At 35.6% G+C, this 14120-nt stretch overlaps 1 protein-coding gene across 1 annotated transcript in view; it reads right to left on the bottom strand.

Moving 5' to 3' along the window:
* LOC123552874 (inositol 1,4,5-triphosphate receptor associated 2-like) overlaps window positions 1-14120 on the bottom strand; it is a 105216-nt gene that overhangs the window by 67080 nt on the left and 24016 nt on the right. The window contains exons 4-10 of the mRNA XM_053542197.1: window positions 11499-11569; window positions 11137-11197; window positions 10665-10844; window positions 9009-9177; window positions 1589-1666; window positions 1141-1197; window positions 424-483 (exon numbers count right to left, since the gene is read on the bottom strand). Coding sequence (XP_053398172.1) covers window positions 424-483; window positions 1141-1197; window positions 1589-1666; window positions 9009-9177; window positions 10665-10844; window positions 11137-11197; window positions 11499-11569 — 676 coding nt within the window. The remainder of the gene's footprint in view (window positions 1-423; window positions 484-1140; window positions 1198-1588; window positions 1667-9008; window positions 9178-10664; window positions 10845-11136; window positions 11198-11498; window positions 11570-14120) is intronic.

Raw genomic sequence — 14120 nt, 5'->3', positions numbered from 1 at the left:
GGATTTTGCCCAATACTCAAACAATCATTATGCATTCTAATCGATACCAAATGAAATATTTCTTTAACACAGATGAACTGTGTGCAATTCAAGAAGCAGTTTTAACAAACAACATATCCGGTAAGAGCTTAAGCAGTAAATTATTCTATATATAGACCTACAAAAGAAAATTCACCCTTAAAATACTGTAGGTAGCCTAGCAGTATACCCAATTAAGAAACTATATTAAATCAAATACTTTCATGCAACACTTTCATTATGGCCCTCTTCATCTCCTAACACTGCAACAATTTCTTTGTCAGTGAAAAATTCTGCTGGAATAACTTATTGTACATTTAGATGAAAAACTGCCATTTAGGATGTCATTTTTATTACGACAGAAGTCAGTTTATACACAAATAATCAATAGGCAGGAAAACATACCTCATTGTGTTCCATTAACCGGTTTAATCTTTCTTTTAGTGCACTTAACTCCTCATTTCTCTAAAGACAACAAATATATAAATATACCATAAATACTCAAATGTACAAAAATGGAAATTTTAATCATATAAACCATTATACATTACTGCTGTATATTCCAATAATCAGCCATGTCCAGTAGTCTATAAATAAACCTGGACTGAATTTAGACTGACCTGTAAATTAATCCATGTTATAGATCCATAAACTGTTACATTAATAGCACAGTGACCTGATACATATCTAATTTAAATTTCACCCATCAGATTATACAGGAATAACTCTGTTATCAAGTACATGGCCAGAAGATAATTCCATCACATTTACAAGATGAAATTTAAGTTTTCCATTCCAGCAATGTTTGTGATTGTAATTTTATTAAAATCAACAATTTTCAAATTTGGCTACAAAGGTAATCTTTCATAGGTAAACAATTGTAATTGTATTAAAATCAACAATTTTCAAATTTGGCTAAAAAGGTAATCTTTCATAGGTAAACTTTCATATTTTTTTCTTGCTTAGCAGTAAAGGCTACACAAGGCAAAACTGTTACTTCTCCAATTTTGCATTCTTACTTGCAGCTCAAAAATCTTTTTTTTTTCCTTTTTGTAGTAAATTACCTTTTTTTTTTCAAAAAATATGTATGACAAAACTTCAATACAAGAACATCATGATTACCTCCGTTAGGGCCTCCTCCTGGGCTGACTTTGCATCTTGTGCATTCAACAATAGATCCTGTGTAAGTAGGTAGAAAAAATCCTCATCATCAGACATTTTGCTTGTATACTTATAAAATCCAAACTCAATGGTTAATTTAATACACTAATACACAGAAGGAATATGTATCTTTGAAGTTTCCCAAGTACCAACATGTAAAAAAGAAAAATCTTGTCAAAATTACATTTTTTTTCTGCCTAAGAATATGTCACACCAACTAAAGTTAAGTTGTACAAGCTTCAACAACATTCACTGTAAACATTTTGTCTTACAAGGTTCCTTGAGTACACTTTTTACTATAGCAAAAACATAATACAAGTTCTTTCGTTGCAAAGCTCAAATAGAAGTATAAGTTATTTGTAATCAAAGAAAATTGCAGGTTTCAGACATACAGATATTAAATCATTACCTTATGTTCAAGACATATATTGTGTTGTTGTTGTAATTCTTTCCTTGCTAAGTCCAGTTCTGAACAAGTTTTCTGCCACTGTAAAAATACAAACCAAATGTTCTTATTTTCACCTGAAACTACATGATCACCTACTAACACTGTAATTTTTGAGGTTATCTTTCTTTCTTACAACTTTTATATTTTTTACAAAATTTACTACTTTTTGCTAAGTTAATTCCATACAACAAAACCTATTTAGAGTAAACATTTACTAGAGTGACTTATATCAAACAAAAATTTTACATGACATAATAAAGTCCTTGAAAATTTCAAAAATGCCAAGAACAACTATTGTGTACTGTTATCCTTTAAGTATTTTTTTTCCAATATAGTTATAGTTATTTGTATCTTATTCAATATTATAAATTATATAATAAACATATTTTAGTAAGGTGATGAACTTTTAATACCTAATTATCACTCTAAAAAAATTTTGTTTTTTAAGCCCATGTAAAATTGCTAAAGCTAAGATAAGGCTTAAAACAAAACAAATTTCTTATGATTGTTTTTTAAAGAAATAAATGACTTAAAATCAAATGATCAGTGTATCACAATCACACAAGGCAACTCTTAAAAATGTTTGAATTCAAAGGCTTATTTACGCCAGCCATATATACAACAATGGATAATCCTCACCTATGGCCCTAACTTTCTACTTGAATGTCAGTTTATGTCAGTTCAAATCAGTCCTAACAGCAAAAATGTAAATCTTGTATTATGGCACTGTACTGGTGAAGAGTGTATATAAGTTTGATATATTTAAACAGAGGTGTGTCAAACTTGTTAGCTTCTATCTTCATAAACAATGTCTGTGCCAAACATTCAACCTGATGTCTAACATTTATGGTCTAGTTATATAAAGTGCAGCAAACCTTTAAAGGGATTAACCCATATATTTTAGGCAGAAAAATAATTTCTCTCAAAAATCCATAAATAGTGAGTACTCTGAAAGTGACCAGTGGTACAAACATACTGACATAAGAAGTTCACAAGATATTCTTATAAATAACCAAAACTGTTATGCAGGCGGTAGTAAACCATTGCAATGCTTTTGAAATAATGCAGAAAATCTACATTCTTCTTGCATTTTTACCAATATCCAACTTTTATTTTCACCTCCATTATCATTTTTCAGTGTCATATATATATATTCTATGCCAAACTTGGTGGAAATGAACATGTTGAAAAATTTCACCCAAACTGTGGGCAAGTAGCTTTAACAGGAGCATCCAAGTAGTAAAGGGCATAATCCATGAAAAATTGGTGCCAGAGTAATGGACCTTTACTCATATGATCTGTTTAATGGTGTGAAATAAAAAAAAAACATCTTAAGTTTGAAAATTGTATCCATTTAGCAAAAGAACAGAAAGAGTGATATTGTATCAAAACCTGATCCTGAAAATCCAAGTAATAAGGGGATGTAAACTAGTGAAATTAAGTCTGAATGAAATTCATTAAGCGATATTAGAGATAAAATGTAAGTACATCCAAACTTTAACTAGGAATCTGGACATGGATGCCAACACAAAAAGTTGAATAGGAGAGCTCTCCATATACTTTGTGTAGTATCTTTCTAGAGCCAAAATGTCCTCAAATTCTGAGGATTACTGACATTTTTTAAACATAAAAAGAGAGGTGTGCAAGTGATATCTTTATTGATCTTATACTATATAGATCAGGTAAGTTTCGTAAAGAGTAAAATTAATACTGATCGCCCTTACGTTAAAAAATAAAACCAGCATTTATTTGGGTTGTCCATTCTTACCAGAATGAACAAGAGGGTCATGATGACCCTGGATCACTCACCTGAGTAATATGAGCTACATGTTTCAAATGTAAAACTGATGATAAAATATTAAGGCTTAAAGAATGTCAGTAGAGGACCACTAGATGATGCTACATACCAAATATCAAACACCTAGGCCATGTGGTTTTGTACAAGAAGATTTTCAAAGTTTTCCCTATATAAGTCTATATAAACCATGTGACCCCCAGGGCGGGGCCATATTTGACCCTAGGGGGATAATTTGAACAATCTTGGTAGAGGACCACAAGATGATGCTACATACCAAATACCAAAGCCCTAGGCCATGTGGTTTTGTACAAGAAGATTTTCAAAGTTTTCCCTATATAAGTCTATATAAACCATGTGACCTCCGGGGCGGGACCATATTTGACCCTAGGGGGATAATTTGTAAAATTTTGGTAGGGGACCACTAGATGATGCTACATACCAGATATCAAAGCCCTAGGCCCTGTGGTTTTGGACAAGAAGATTTTTAAAGTTTTTCCTTTCGGTTGCCATGGCAACCAGAGTTCTGCATGGAATTCAATTCTTTGAATAATTTTTAAAGGGGGCCACCCAAGGATCATTCCTGTGAAGTTTGTTGTAATTCTGCCCAGTGGTTTTCAAGAAGATTTTTTTAGAAATTGTTGATGGACGACGGATGACGCACTATGCACGACGCACATCAAGCGGTCACAATAGCTCACCTTGTCACTTCGTGACAAGGTGAGCTAAAAAGAGCACCACAATGCGGAGCAATATCTGTCCAAAGATATGACCTTTGACTCCTAATTGTGAACTTGACCATGAAGCAGCCATCCGATATTGCGCTCTGCAAGTCGTCTCCATGTGGTGAACATTTGTGCCAAGTTTCTTTAAAATCCTTAATGCAGTTCAAGAGCTACAGAGCGGACACGAAACATAGTCATATGACATTTGACCCCTAAATGTGACATTGACCTTGAAGCGAGCCATCCAGAACATGTGCTCTGCACGTTGTCTAGATGTGGTGAAATTTGTGTAAAGTTTCTTCGAAATCCTTCAATGGGTTCAGGTATGACCTTTGACCTCTAAGTGTGATCTTGACCTTGAACTGAGCCATCCAGAACATGCACTCTGCATGTTGTCTCAATGTGGTGAACATTTGTGTCAAGTTTCTTTGAAATCCTTCAAGGGGTTCAAGAGTTACAGACAAGAAATTGCTAACAGACGGAGAGACAGACGCCAGGGGAATAACATAATATGTACCTTCAGGCATATAATAAGACTACTGACAATGAAATTGTTAAACAAAAGCAGTACAAAAATACCCAATATTCAGGAAAACAAACTTTACCTAAAATGCATAACTTGCAAACTGTTTGAATTACTGAACTGATGAATTCTATAAATTGTTACGTTAAATGCTTTTAAATGTTTTTAATATTTCATCATCATCATAATCATCAGAATATCATAAAGGAGTGTTTCTGATTTACAGTCATTTACTATAATTCACATATTTTTTTCTTTATGGTTTCAATCAGAAACTGGTATTAGTTACCTGCGGCCTGGAGGCCGCAGGTATATTGGAATGCAACAAGTAGTATAGCACATGGGGACTGGGTGATTTCACGTGACTTTTTACCGATATGCGATTGGTTTATCGCATTTATGGAATGCCGTTTTTGCAATATAGCTGGCACTCTATATGATATATAGAGAAATGTTTGTGACCTGAATTCCTCATTCATTATTTCATATAATTTATTCAATCTTTCAGCAATGATCAATATTGATACCATGTTGTGCATAAGGGTTTTTATGTTAATTGCTCTTCAATTTCCTAGATCATTATGGTCCTGTGTTGTCAAGCAAGTCCATGTGAAGGCATGAATCACATTTGTGAAAGCTCTAGTGAAGTATTTCAATAGTCAAGGAATGGGACCAGTTGAGCTAAAAGTTATGTTATACATGAAAGGGAAATATAGTTATTTTTGCTCAAAACAATAACTTTCAGAATTAACAAATACATACTTCATATAAATTATCTACTTGTAAATCATGTAGAATGGAGTAATACATTGTATTTCTTACATTAAAGCGTAATGGTATAATAAAAAACATAACAAGTACGTTATTCACCCTTAAGTTACTATCAAGAAATTCTGGTCTGTATAACTTCTGGCCGCAGGAAATCTTTCGACTTGTATTACATTGGGACGTAACTTTTATATGTTCTATGAAAACCCCTAATTAGTCCCATAGGAATATAACTAAATCATAGTATATCAATATATTTGCTGAGCAAAATTGCAAAACAGTCACAAAACAAAAAACAGCACCAGTTTGTAATATAATTTCCCCAGGAATTGTATAAAAAAAAATTTTTTTAAATACAAATATAAGGGAAACGATCCATTTCTTATTTGAATTCTAGTCCTGTTTGAGTACTTGTCCAAAGTCTAGCACATACAACACAGCATCAGTTGTAAAATGTCATTTCTTAAAAAAATGCTTTATATTTTAAAAAACATTATAGGCAGAGCACAGTAAATTACTGCCTCAATGTTGATCTAACAGTGTAACCTTCTGGAAGCAAGGAATACCTGCAACTATTTATACACTTATGACTAGTTTTAATAAAGACAAACACTAATAAGGATCCTTTTTTTCCTTTTTTTGTTGGGTAATTTAGGTCATATTGCGACTTTCCAGCTTCGATGGTGGAGGAAGACCCCAAGTGCCACTCCGTGCAATATTTCATCATGAGCAGGCACCTAGGTAGAACCACCGACCTTCCTTAGGCCAGCTGGATGGCTTCCTTACATGAAGAATTCAACGCCCTGAGTGAAACTCATTTATTTATTTATTTGGGTTTTACGGCGCGCCAACACAAACTCAAACTCACATTGGGGAGGGGCATGTGATTCTAAGTCAGTGGCATTAACCACTCAGCCACAGAGGCCCCTAATAAAGATCTGGAAACATTTCTTTTACTTCCTTGGATCTTGAACAAGAAAAGTAGTTGTGTGAAATAATTATGTGTACAAAACCTTTATTGATTATATATACACTGGGACCCCGTAATAACGCTGTCGTCGGGGTCCAAGGTTCGAGACCCGCGGATCTAGCAGGGTTAAATTTGTAACGCGGGTTGATCGTATCAGCGGTATATGCAGTACCAAACCCACCAGTAACGTATTTTGGACGCTGTTTTATGTTAATAAGAAACAAGAATCGTATAAACGGGACATTTATTTACCTTAAATGCTACTGAAAAATACATTAAAAGAATTATAACGCTGTGTCATCTTCTCATTTTGTCGTGATTATAAAAGAAAATTGGATTTGTGTATCCCAGAAGTAAACATATATAACACTCCGGAGGAGTGCGCGGTCGTGAGAATTACATATGCACTGCAACTGCACTGGGGGTTTATGTAACTAAAAGAAACAAGAGCTGTCTCCGTAGGATGACACATGCCCCCGATGGCACTTTGAATGAATAGTTATGGCCGATGTTAGAGTTTAGGACCTTTGAGCTACGGAGCTGGGACTTGCGCGCGACACATCGTCTTACTGTGTCACACATTCATGCATAGTTATTTTAAAATCCATGCATGAATGACAAAGATATGGACCGGACACGCCCATCAATGCACTATCATGAAAAATGACCTTTAACGTCTAAGTGTGCCCTTGACCTTTGAGCTACGGACATGGGTCTTGCGCGTGACACGTCGTCTTATTGTGGTACACATTCATGCTAAGTTATTTGAAAATCCATCCATCGATGACAAAGATATGGACCGGACACGCCCATCAATGCACTATCCTTTAATGTCTAAGTGTGACCTTGACCTTTGAGCTACGGACCTGGGTCTTGCGCGCGACACGTCGTCTTACTGTGGTACACATTCATGCCAAGTTATTTGAAAATCCATCCATTGATGACAAAGATATGGACTGGACACGCCCATCAATGCACTATCCTTTAATGTCTAAGTGTGACCTTGACCTTTGAGCTACGGACCTGGGTCTTGCGCAAGACACGTCGTCTTACTGTGGTACACATTCATGCCAAGTTATCTGAAAATCCATCCATCGATGACAAAGATATGGACCGGACACGAAAATTGCGGACAGACTGACAGACTGACAGACCGACAGACGGTTCAAAAACTATATACCTCCCTTCGGGGGCATAAAAAAAACGCGGAGAGTCTTAAAAAAATTAATTTTGAACAGATCTACATGAAGGAAATCGATAAATAAGATAGAAATTTTTTAAATCACCGTCGTTGATATACGATATTAAAAAGAAAGCACATTCTCAGTAAGGCTTTCAGTGCGTCGAATTCTTCGTTATTTCCGATGAATTGAGTGTGAAGATTACGAAAAACGGCTGCAGTTTATTACAAAATTTGATTTTTTTTTCACTCAAGTGATCAAGTCATCTGCTTAATTGGTGCAAACTTAAACAGTTTGATAGTTGACTGACCAATGTTACACGCTTGTTATGCAAACAATCTAATTTTGACACGGTACTGATTGCCTAATTGTCACAGGTCTACATGTATTGAAACTTTAACAAAGGCGATACGCAAACAGGTAAGCTAGCAGACGATTATTAATTTTTGTGACAGTTGTCCTGGAAAGGTGTTGAAGTACACAGGTACTTGTAGTTTTAACGCTGGTTATGATGAAATTAAGTAACATCTGCGGATTTTTATTTTTTTGAATTTTTTTTTTTATTTTTTTTTACCCTCTAAAATTTGGGCGCCAAGGCCATACAGCGTTTTACCGAGGACCGCGGTATATCGAGTAGCGTTATAACGGGTTTCGAGTGTATAACAGATAAAGAGCTAAACACAACAAGACCTGTCTAATGACAGTGTGATCAACTACCTTAAAACAGTTGAACTTCTGAATACCGGACCTTCCAAAAACTGGAAACTTCTAAAAATTGCACCATTTTCTTGGTCCCGATTTTGCTCCTACATGCAAAACTTTCACAAAATGTCTATGTTAAAAAGGGCCATAATTTTAACAAAATTAAAGTTTTAGTTATGTAACTTGGCCTGCGGTGTCATGGTGCCTAAGACATTTGTGAAGGACTAGTAATATTTGAGAAATCTGCTTACTTGCAAACATTTTACCAAAAATTCCTAAAAAGGAGCATTATTTTGACAAAAATAAAAGCTACAGTTATGTAACTTCTCCTGTGAGGTCATCCAATGGTGCTGAGGAGATGTTATGTTTAAAAGCATTTGGTCTTGTAGTCTTAGCAAAAACGAACCTGCTTACATGCAAAACTTTGTGACAAGGACACCAACAAATGGGTGACAACAAAAGCAACATTTGCAAAACTTCAAAACAGTCAAGCTATAAGAAACACTCATGTCTGTTTACTATTCACCCTAGCAATGGAACAAGGCACTGGGTGTGACATTTTCTTTTGTTTCCCAACGTCCAAGATTGCAACAAAATTAACCAGTTTTTAGAAGGTCCTACCAATTTAAGATGCTTTGCTGAACTAATATATCAAAATCCTTACATATCTGCCTGTAAGTCAGCATAGATATAAAACCCTGCACTTAAAATACCTACTTTACTTTCATAGTTCCTAACTTGGCTTTCCAAGTTGACATTTTCTCTTTCCAAGTTGACAACCTTGGTATCCAAATCTCTCTTCAATTCTTGGGTACTTAGTAACTTAGTCTTCAGTTCTTCATTTTCATCCATTACAGACTGACGTAAATCTACCAGATCCTGAAGACTGTCAGGGTCAAAGTTCAAAAATAAATACTTTGGACAAGAAGAAAGTAAATGTTCAGACAGGCCTCTAATTGATGTATTTTACGACAAAACTCTCTTTTATAAATAGTAAAGCAAATGAAAGAATGACCTGTTTAGGTCTTTTTACTCAGACTCATGTACCAGTATGTGATTTACATTTGAGCCTGCCATCATTTATATTAAAACAACTTGAGCCCAAGTTTGGTGAAAATCAGTTGAAATTTGATCTGCCTTCAGCAAACCGTCCTTGCTTTTAACCTGCCCATTTCAATAACACAGATTAATTACATGTTTTTAAAGAAAGTTCTAGTTTCTTTATAATTTTCCTTTTTGTTTTCCAGTAATAACTTTTTAACAAGAGCACCGCAATGCGGAGCAATATATACCCAAAGGTATGACCTTTGACCCCCAAGTGTGACCCTTGACCTTGTAGCTAGCCATGCACTCTGCACATTATCTCAACGTGGTGAACATTTGTTTCAAGTTTCTTCGAAATCCTTCAATGGGTTCAAGAGTTACAGAGCGATGACTTTTGACCCCTAAGTATGACCTTGACTATGAAATGAGACATCCAATATGTGCTCTGCATGTCGTTTCAATGTGGTGAACATTTGTGCCAAGTTTCTTTACAATCCTTCAAGCAGTTCAAGAGTTACAGAGCAGACATGAAACACACTCATGACTATTGACCCCCAAGTGTGACCTTGACATTGAAGCGAGACCTCCAGAATATATGCTCTGCACATTGTCTCGATGTGGTGAACATTCGTGTCAAGTTTCTTTGAAATCCATCAAGGGGTTCAAGAGTTACTTGAGCGCACACGAAACTGCTAACAGACAGATGGACGGACACTGGCCATCCCTTCGGGTGTAAAAAGCAATCAAACAAGTGCTGTCCGTAAGACAGCCAATGCGTGACTATTCGAATTATTACCCTAAATGTTAAAATATCTATAGTTTCAATCCAGTACCTGCATTAGTTTTGGACACAGTAAATTGCATGCAAAACTTTAACCAGAATTTTTATAGTTCAAAAGGGGACATAATTTGACCAAAATGCATGTCAGAGTTATGGAATTTGATGCAATCTACTAGTTTTATAACCCGAAGGCTCATGTGAAGTTTTAATTTATTATCTGCATTTGTTCTGCAGATAGTAACTTCAACGCAAAACTTTAACCAGAATTTTCTAAGTCTAAAAGGGGGCATAATACGTTTGCCCAAAATGCATGTCAGGGTTATGGGACTTGACCCAGTGAGGTTGGTAATTGATCTAGAAAAATAAAAAAGAAGTTTCAAAGCTATATACCTTTAAATGATAGCTGTATGTACTAGCATGCAAAACTTTAACCAAGGTGTGACGTCGGCACCGACGCCAGGGTGAATAGAATAGCTAGACTATTCTTCGAATAGTCAAGCTAAAAATTTAATCTGAATAAAGAATGTAATGCTTTTACTATTCTTAACCTTTTTATTTTCTTTCTCAGCTGTTCCTCATCTTTATTCCTGTTTTGTAGTTCTGTAGTAAGGTTTGTAGTAACTTCTTCCTGTGTGTCTAGTTGGTTACGTAACTGTGTTTGTTCTTCAAAGAGTTTACGATTCTGAAACTTTAAATCCTCCAATTCCTGCAGTAATTCTCCAATGTCACTGAAGAGAAATAAAACATTTCTACAACAAAAATCTTGACGACAACACTTTGTGTTCAACAAAAGTTCTAGATCATTCCTACAAGGAACCTATTAAGGCACACTGCTGTAGAAGTAATAAATGAACCGTTTAGCGAATTAGTGCCAACTTTGGGTGGGATATAGAGGGGAATGGGGGATATAAAGTATACATGAAACTGTGAAATGTTGCTACTCAGTCAATTCTTCTTGTAGTATATGGGTGTCATACCACTTTTCAACCATATTTCTGTTATGTAACAGGGTTAACTTACTCTTCTGTTTTATGAAAGGATCCATTACCAATGCCTGATGTCTCTATACACAAGGATCTATCTGAAACAGAAAAGAAACATTTGCAGAAGATTTTACAGTGCATCAACACAAATCATATATGGCCAAATCCAAGGCTAAACCATGATCAACTAACCATAAAAGTTGACCATGTTTGCTGTGACAAGAAGTAAAATATCAATGTCTTGCATATACACATAGTAGGAACTTCTGCAAAATTACTTTGTGAGTTTACTTCATGGCAATATAATGATAGATCACAGACTGGTAATGCCTAGATGGCAATGAATTTTGACAAAATCTACTAAAGGCTTATAGACACAAAAAGCTCAATCTACCATACCTGTGGAGTTGTTACACAAGTTATAGGAAGAATTCAGAGGTCCATCAGGTTCAAGGAAACTTGTACTCTCACTGAAACATTTTATTGATATTATCAGTCAACACTGAACAAAGCTATGGCAATTTGTAACAAGAGGGCCATGATGGCCCTAGCTTTATCACCCGAGATTCACAGCAGGAAACAATAATTTTGGTAGAGTCACTCAATTAGCATTGGTATGAAATTATAAAACTGGACCTGTGGTTTCTGAAATTATCCAAAGTTTCTGTATAGAAATAATACACAAAACTAGTCCATACAGAAAACTCGTCCAGCCCCTGTCGGCTTTACTTTCAGATAAATCATAATAACCTGAAGGATTATCATAGAGGGTCACCCAAGAAACATTGTTGTGACATTATTCTGAAATTAGGCAGGCGGTTTCAGGGCTTACTGAAGAAAAAATCTTCAAAGTTTTCCATACAGCCACATACGGAAAATTAGAAAAATTCTAGCTTTTAACAAAAAATATTCATTCATTAAAAATGTTTCATTCATTTAAACTTTAAAAAATTATTACAAACCTTTGGCTGATTATTTTTTCCACAAATAATTACACAAATAAAACAAATATTTAACATTTTTGTTAACTACACTTATACTTAATCTGCACTTCTGTAACTTTATAGCATTTGTAAGCAATTACAATAGTAGTAAGGCTATTGTTTTAGTCTAAACAAGTAAAAATATACAGAGGTTTAATTAGCATTTAAAGAAAGCATGTAATTTAACTCCTTGAAAGTTTCAATATCACTTTTCACACACTTGAACTTTCTATTATATAGACAATAAAATAACTTCAGATGATACATACTACTGTATCTAGCTTTGAGAGGGAAGAAGCAACCTAATTGTTCATAACCTATCCTGTTATTTTCCTTATGTACACAGAATATCAACAAACTTTAATACTGCAAAAGTAAACATTCATAAAGTAGAAGTAGGTATTTGAACAAGAGCTCCCCCAAGTGGGGCAATATACGCCTGAAAGGTTATATCAGAAGAGGAGGGAAGCAAAATTTAAAGAAAAAACATATTTAAAGATTTTTTTTCTTTTTGGTGGGACAAAAAACAAGAGCTGTCACAGAAGACAGTGCGTAAAAACTTTAACCTGAAAATCTAAGTAAAATGGGGCAATGATTCATGAAAAACTTGCGCCAGAGTTATGCACCTTGTATCATATGCTGTGGGTGATGATGTTGAACAACTATTTTAAAGTTTGAATCAAATCCATCAAGTAATTACAGAGATAAGTTGAAACAAGAGCTGTCTCCATAGGATGACACATGCCCCCGATGGCACTTTGAATGAATAGACCTTTAAAGTCCAAGTGCCTCCTTGACCTTTGACCTACGGACCTGGGTCTTGCGCACGACATGTCGTCTTACTGTGCCACACATTCATGCGAAGTTATTTTAAAATTTATGCATGAATGACAAGGATATGGACCTGACACGCCCATCAATGCACTATCATGAAATATGACCTTTAAAGTCTAAGTGTGACCTTGACCTTTGAGCTACGGACCCGGGTCTTTCGCGCGACACGTCGTCTTACTGTGCCACACATTTATGCGTAGTTACTTGAAAATCCATCCATGGATGACAAAGATATGGACCGGACACAAAAATTGCGGACAGACCGACAGACGGTTCAAAAAACTATATGCCTCCCTTCGAGGGATAAAAAGAGAAAGTGTAAAAAAACTTTAACCAAGGTGGGGACGTGGAAAGATGCTGACACTGAGTCGAGTAGGATAGCTGTCCTTATACTTTGTATAGTCAAGCTGAAAATTGTGGGGGTGTTGGGGGTTGGGTGGGGATGACAGAATACTAAAGGGCAAACAATTAATGAAAAAAAAAAATAATAATTTCTTGGTGAGTGGGATGCAAAGGGGGGTGGGGGGTGGGGTTTCAATGTAGATTATTGCAATCTGCATCAACACCTGCCTGTATTCCAAGTTTCAAGTTGATACCTTTAACAGTTTTCAAGTTATGCTCTAGACATGAAAAATGATGAGATTTGACCTTTCTGTGACCTTGACCTGTGACATACCACTCTGGTTCATGCACTCTGCACATCACCACCTACCTACACTCCAAGTTTGAAGTTAATACCTTGAATGGTTAAGAAGTTATGCTCCGGACACGAATTAAAACAGACAAATTTGACATTTGAGCTAAATTTGTGACCTTGACCTTGACCTACAAAGCCAGGTCAAGTGCTCTGCATATCGTCTCACCGCCACCTACCTTCATGCTAAGTTTGAAGTCAATTCCTTGCATGATTATTTAGTTATGTTCCGGACACGAAATATGATGGTCAGTTTTGACCTTTTAGCTAACTTTGTGACCTTGACCTTTGACCTACAGAGCCAGTTCAAGAGCTCTGCACATCGTCTCATCGCCATCTACCTATATGCCAACTTTAAAGTCAATACCTTTAATGCTTATAAGGCCACGAATTATGACGGTTGGACAGACGGACAGATGGACGGACGAACACACCATCACATAATAAGTCAGTTTTTTCAAAACGGGCGTATAGAAACAGATTGGCCACATTGGTTTATAATCATAATAC

The sequence above is a fragment of the Mercenaria mercenaria genome, chromosome 4, assembly GCF_021730395.1.
Source record: "Mercenaria mercenaria strain notata chromosome 4, MADL_Memer_1, whole genome shotgun sequence".
In the NCBI taxonomy this organism is placed as follows: domain Eukaryota; kingdom Metazoa; phylum Mollusca; class Bivalvia; order Venerida; family Veneridae; genus Mercenaria; species Mercenaria mercenaria.
The sequence above is the reverse complement of the archived record's forward strand: the minus strand, read 5'-3'. Positions and strand labels throughout refer to the sequence as shown.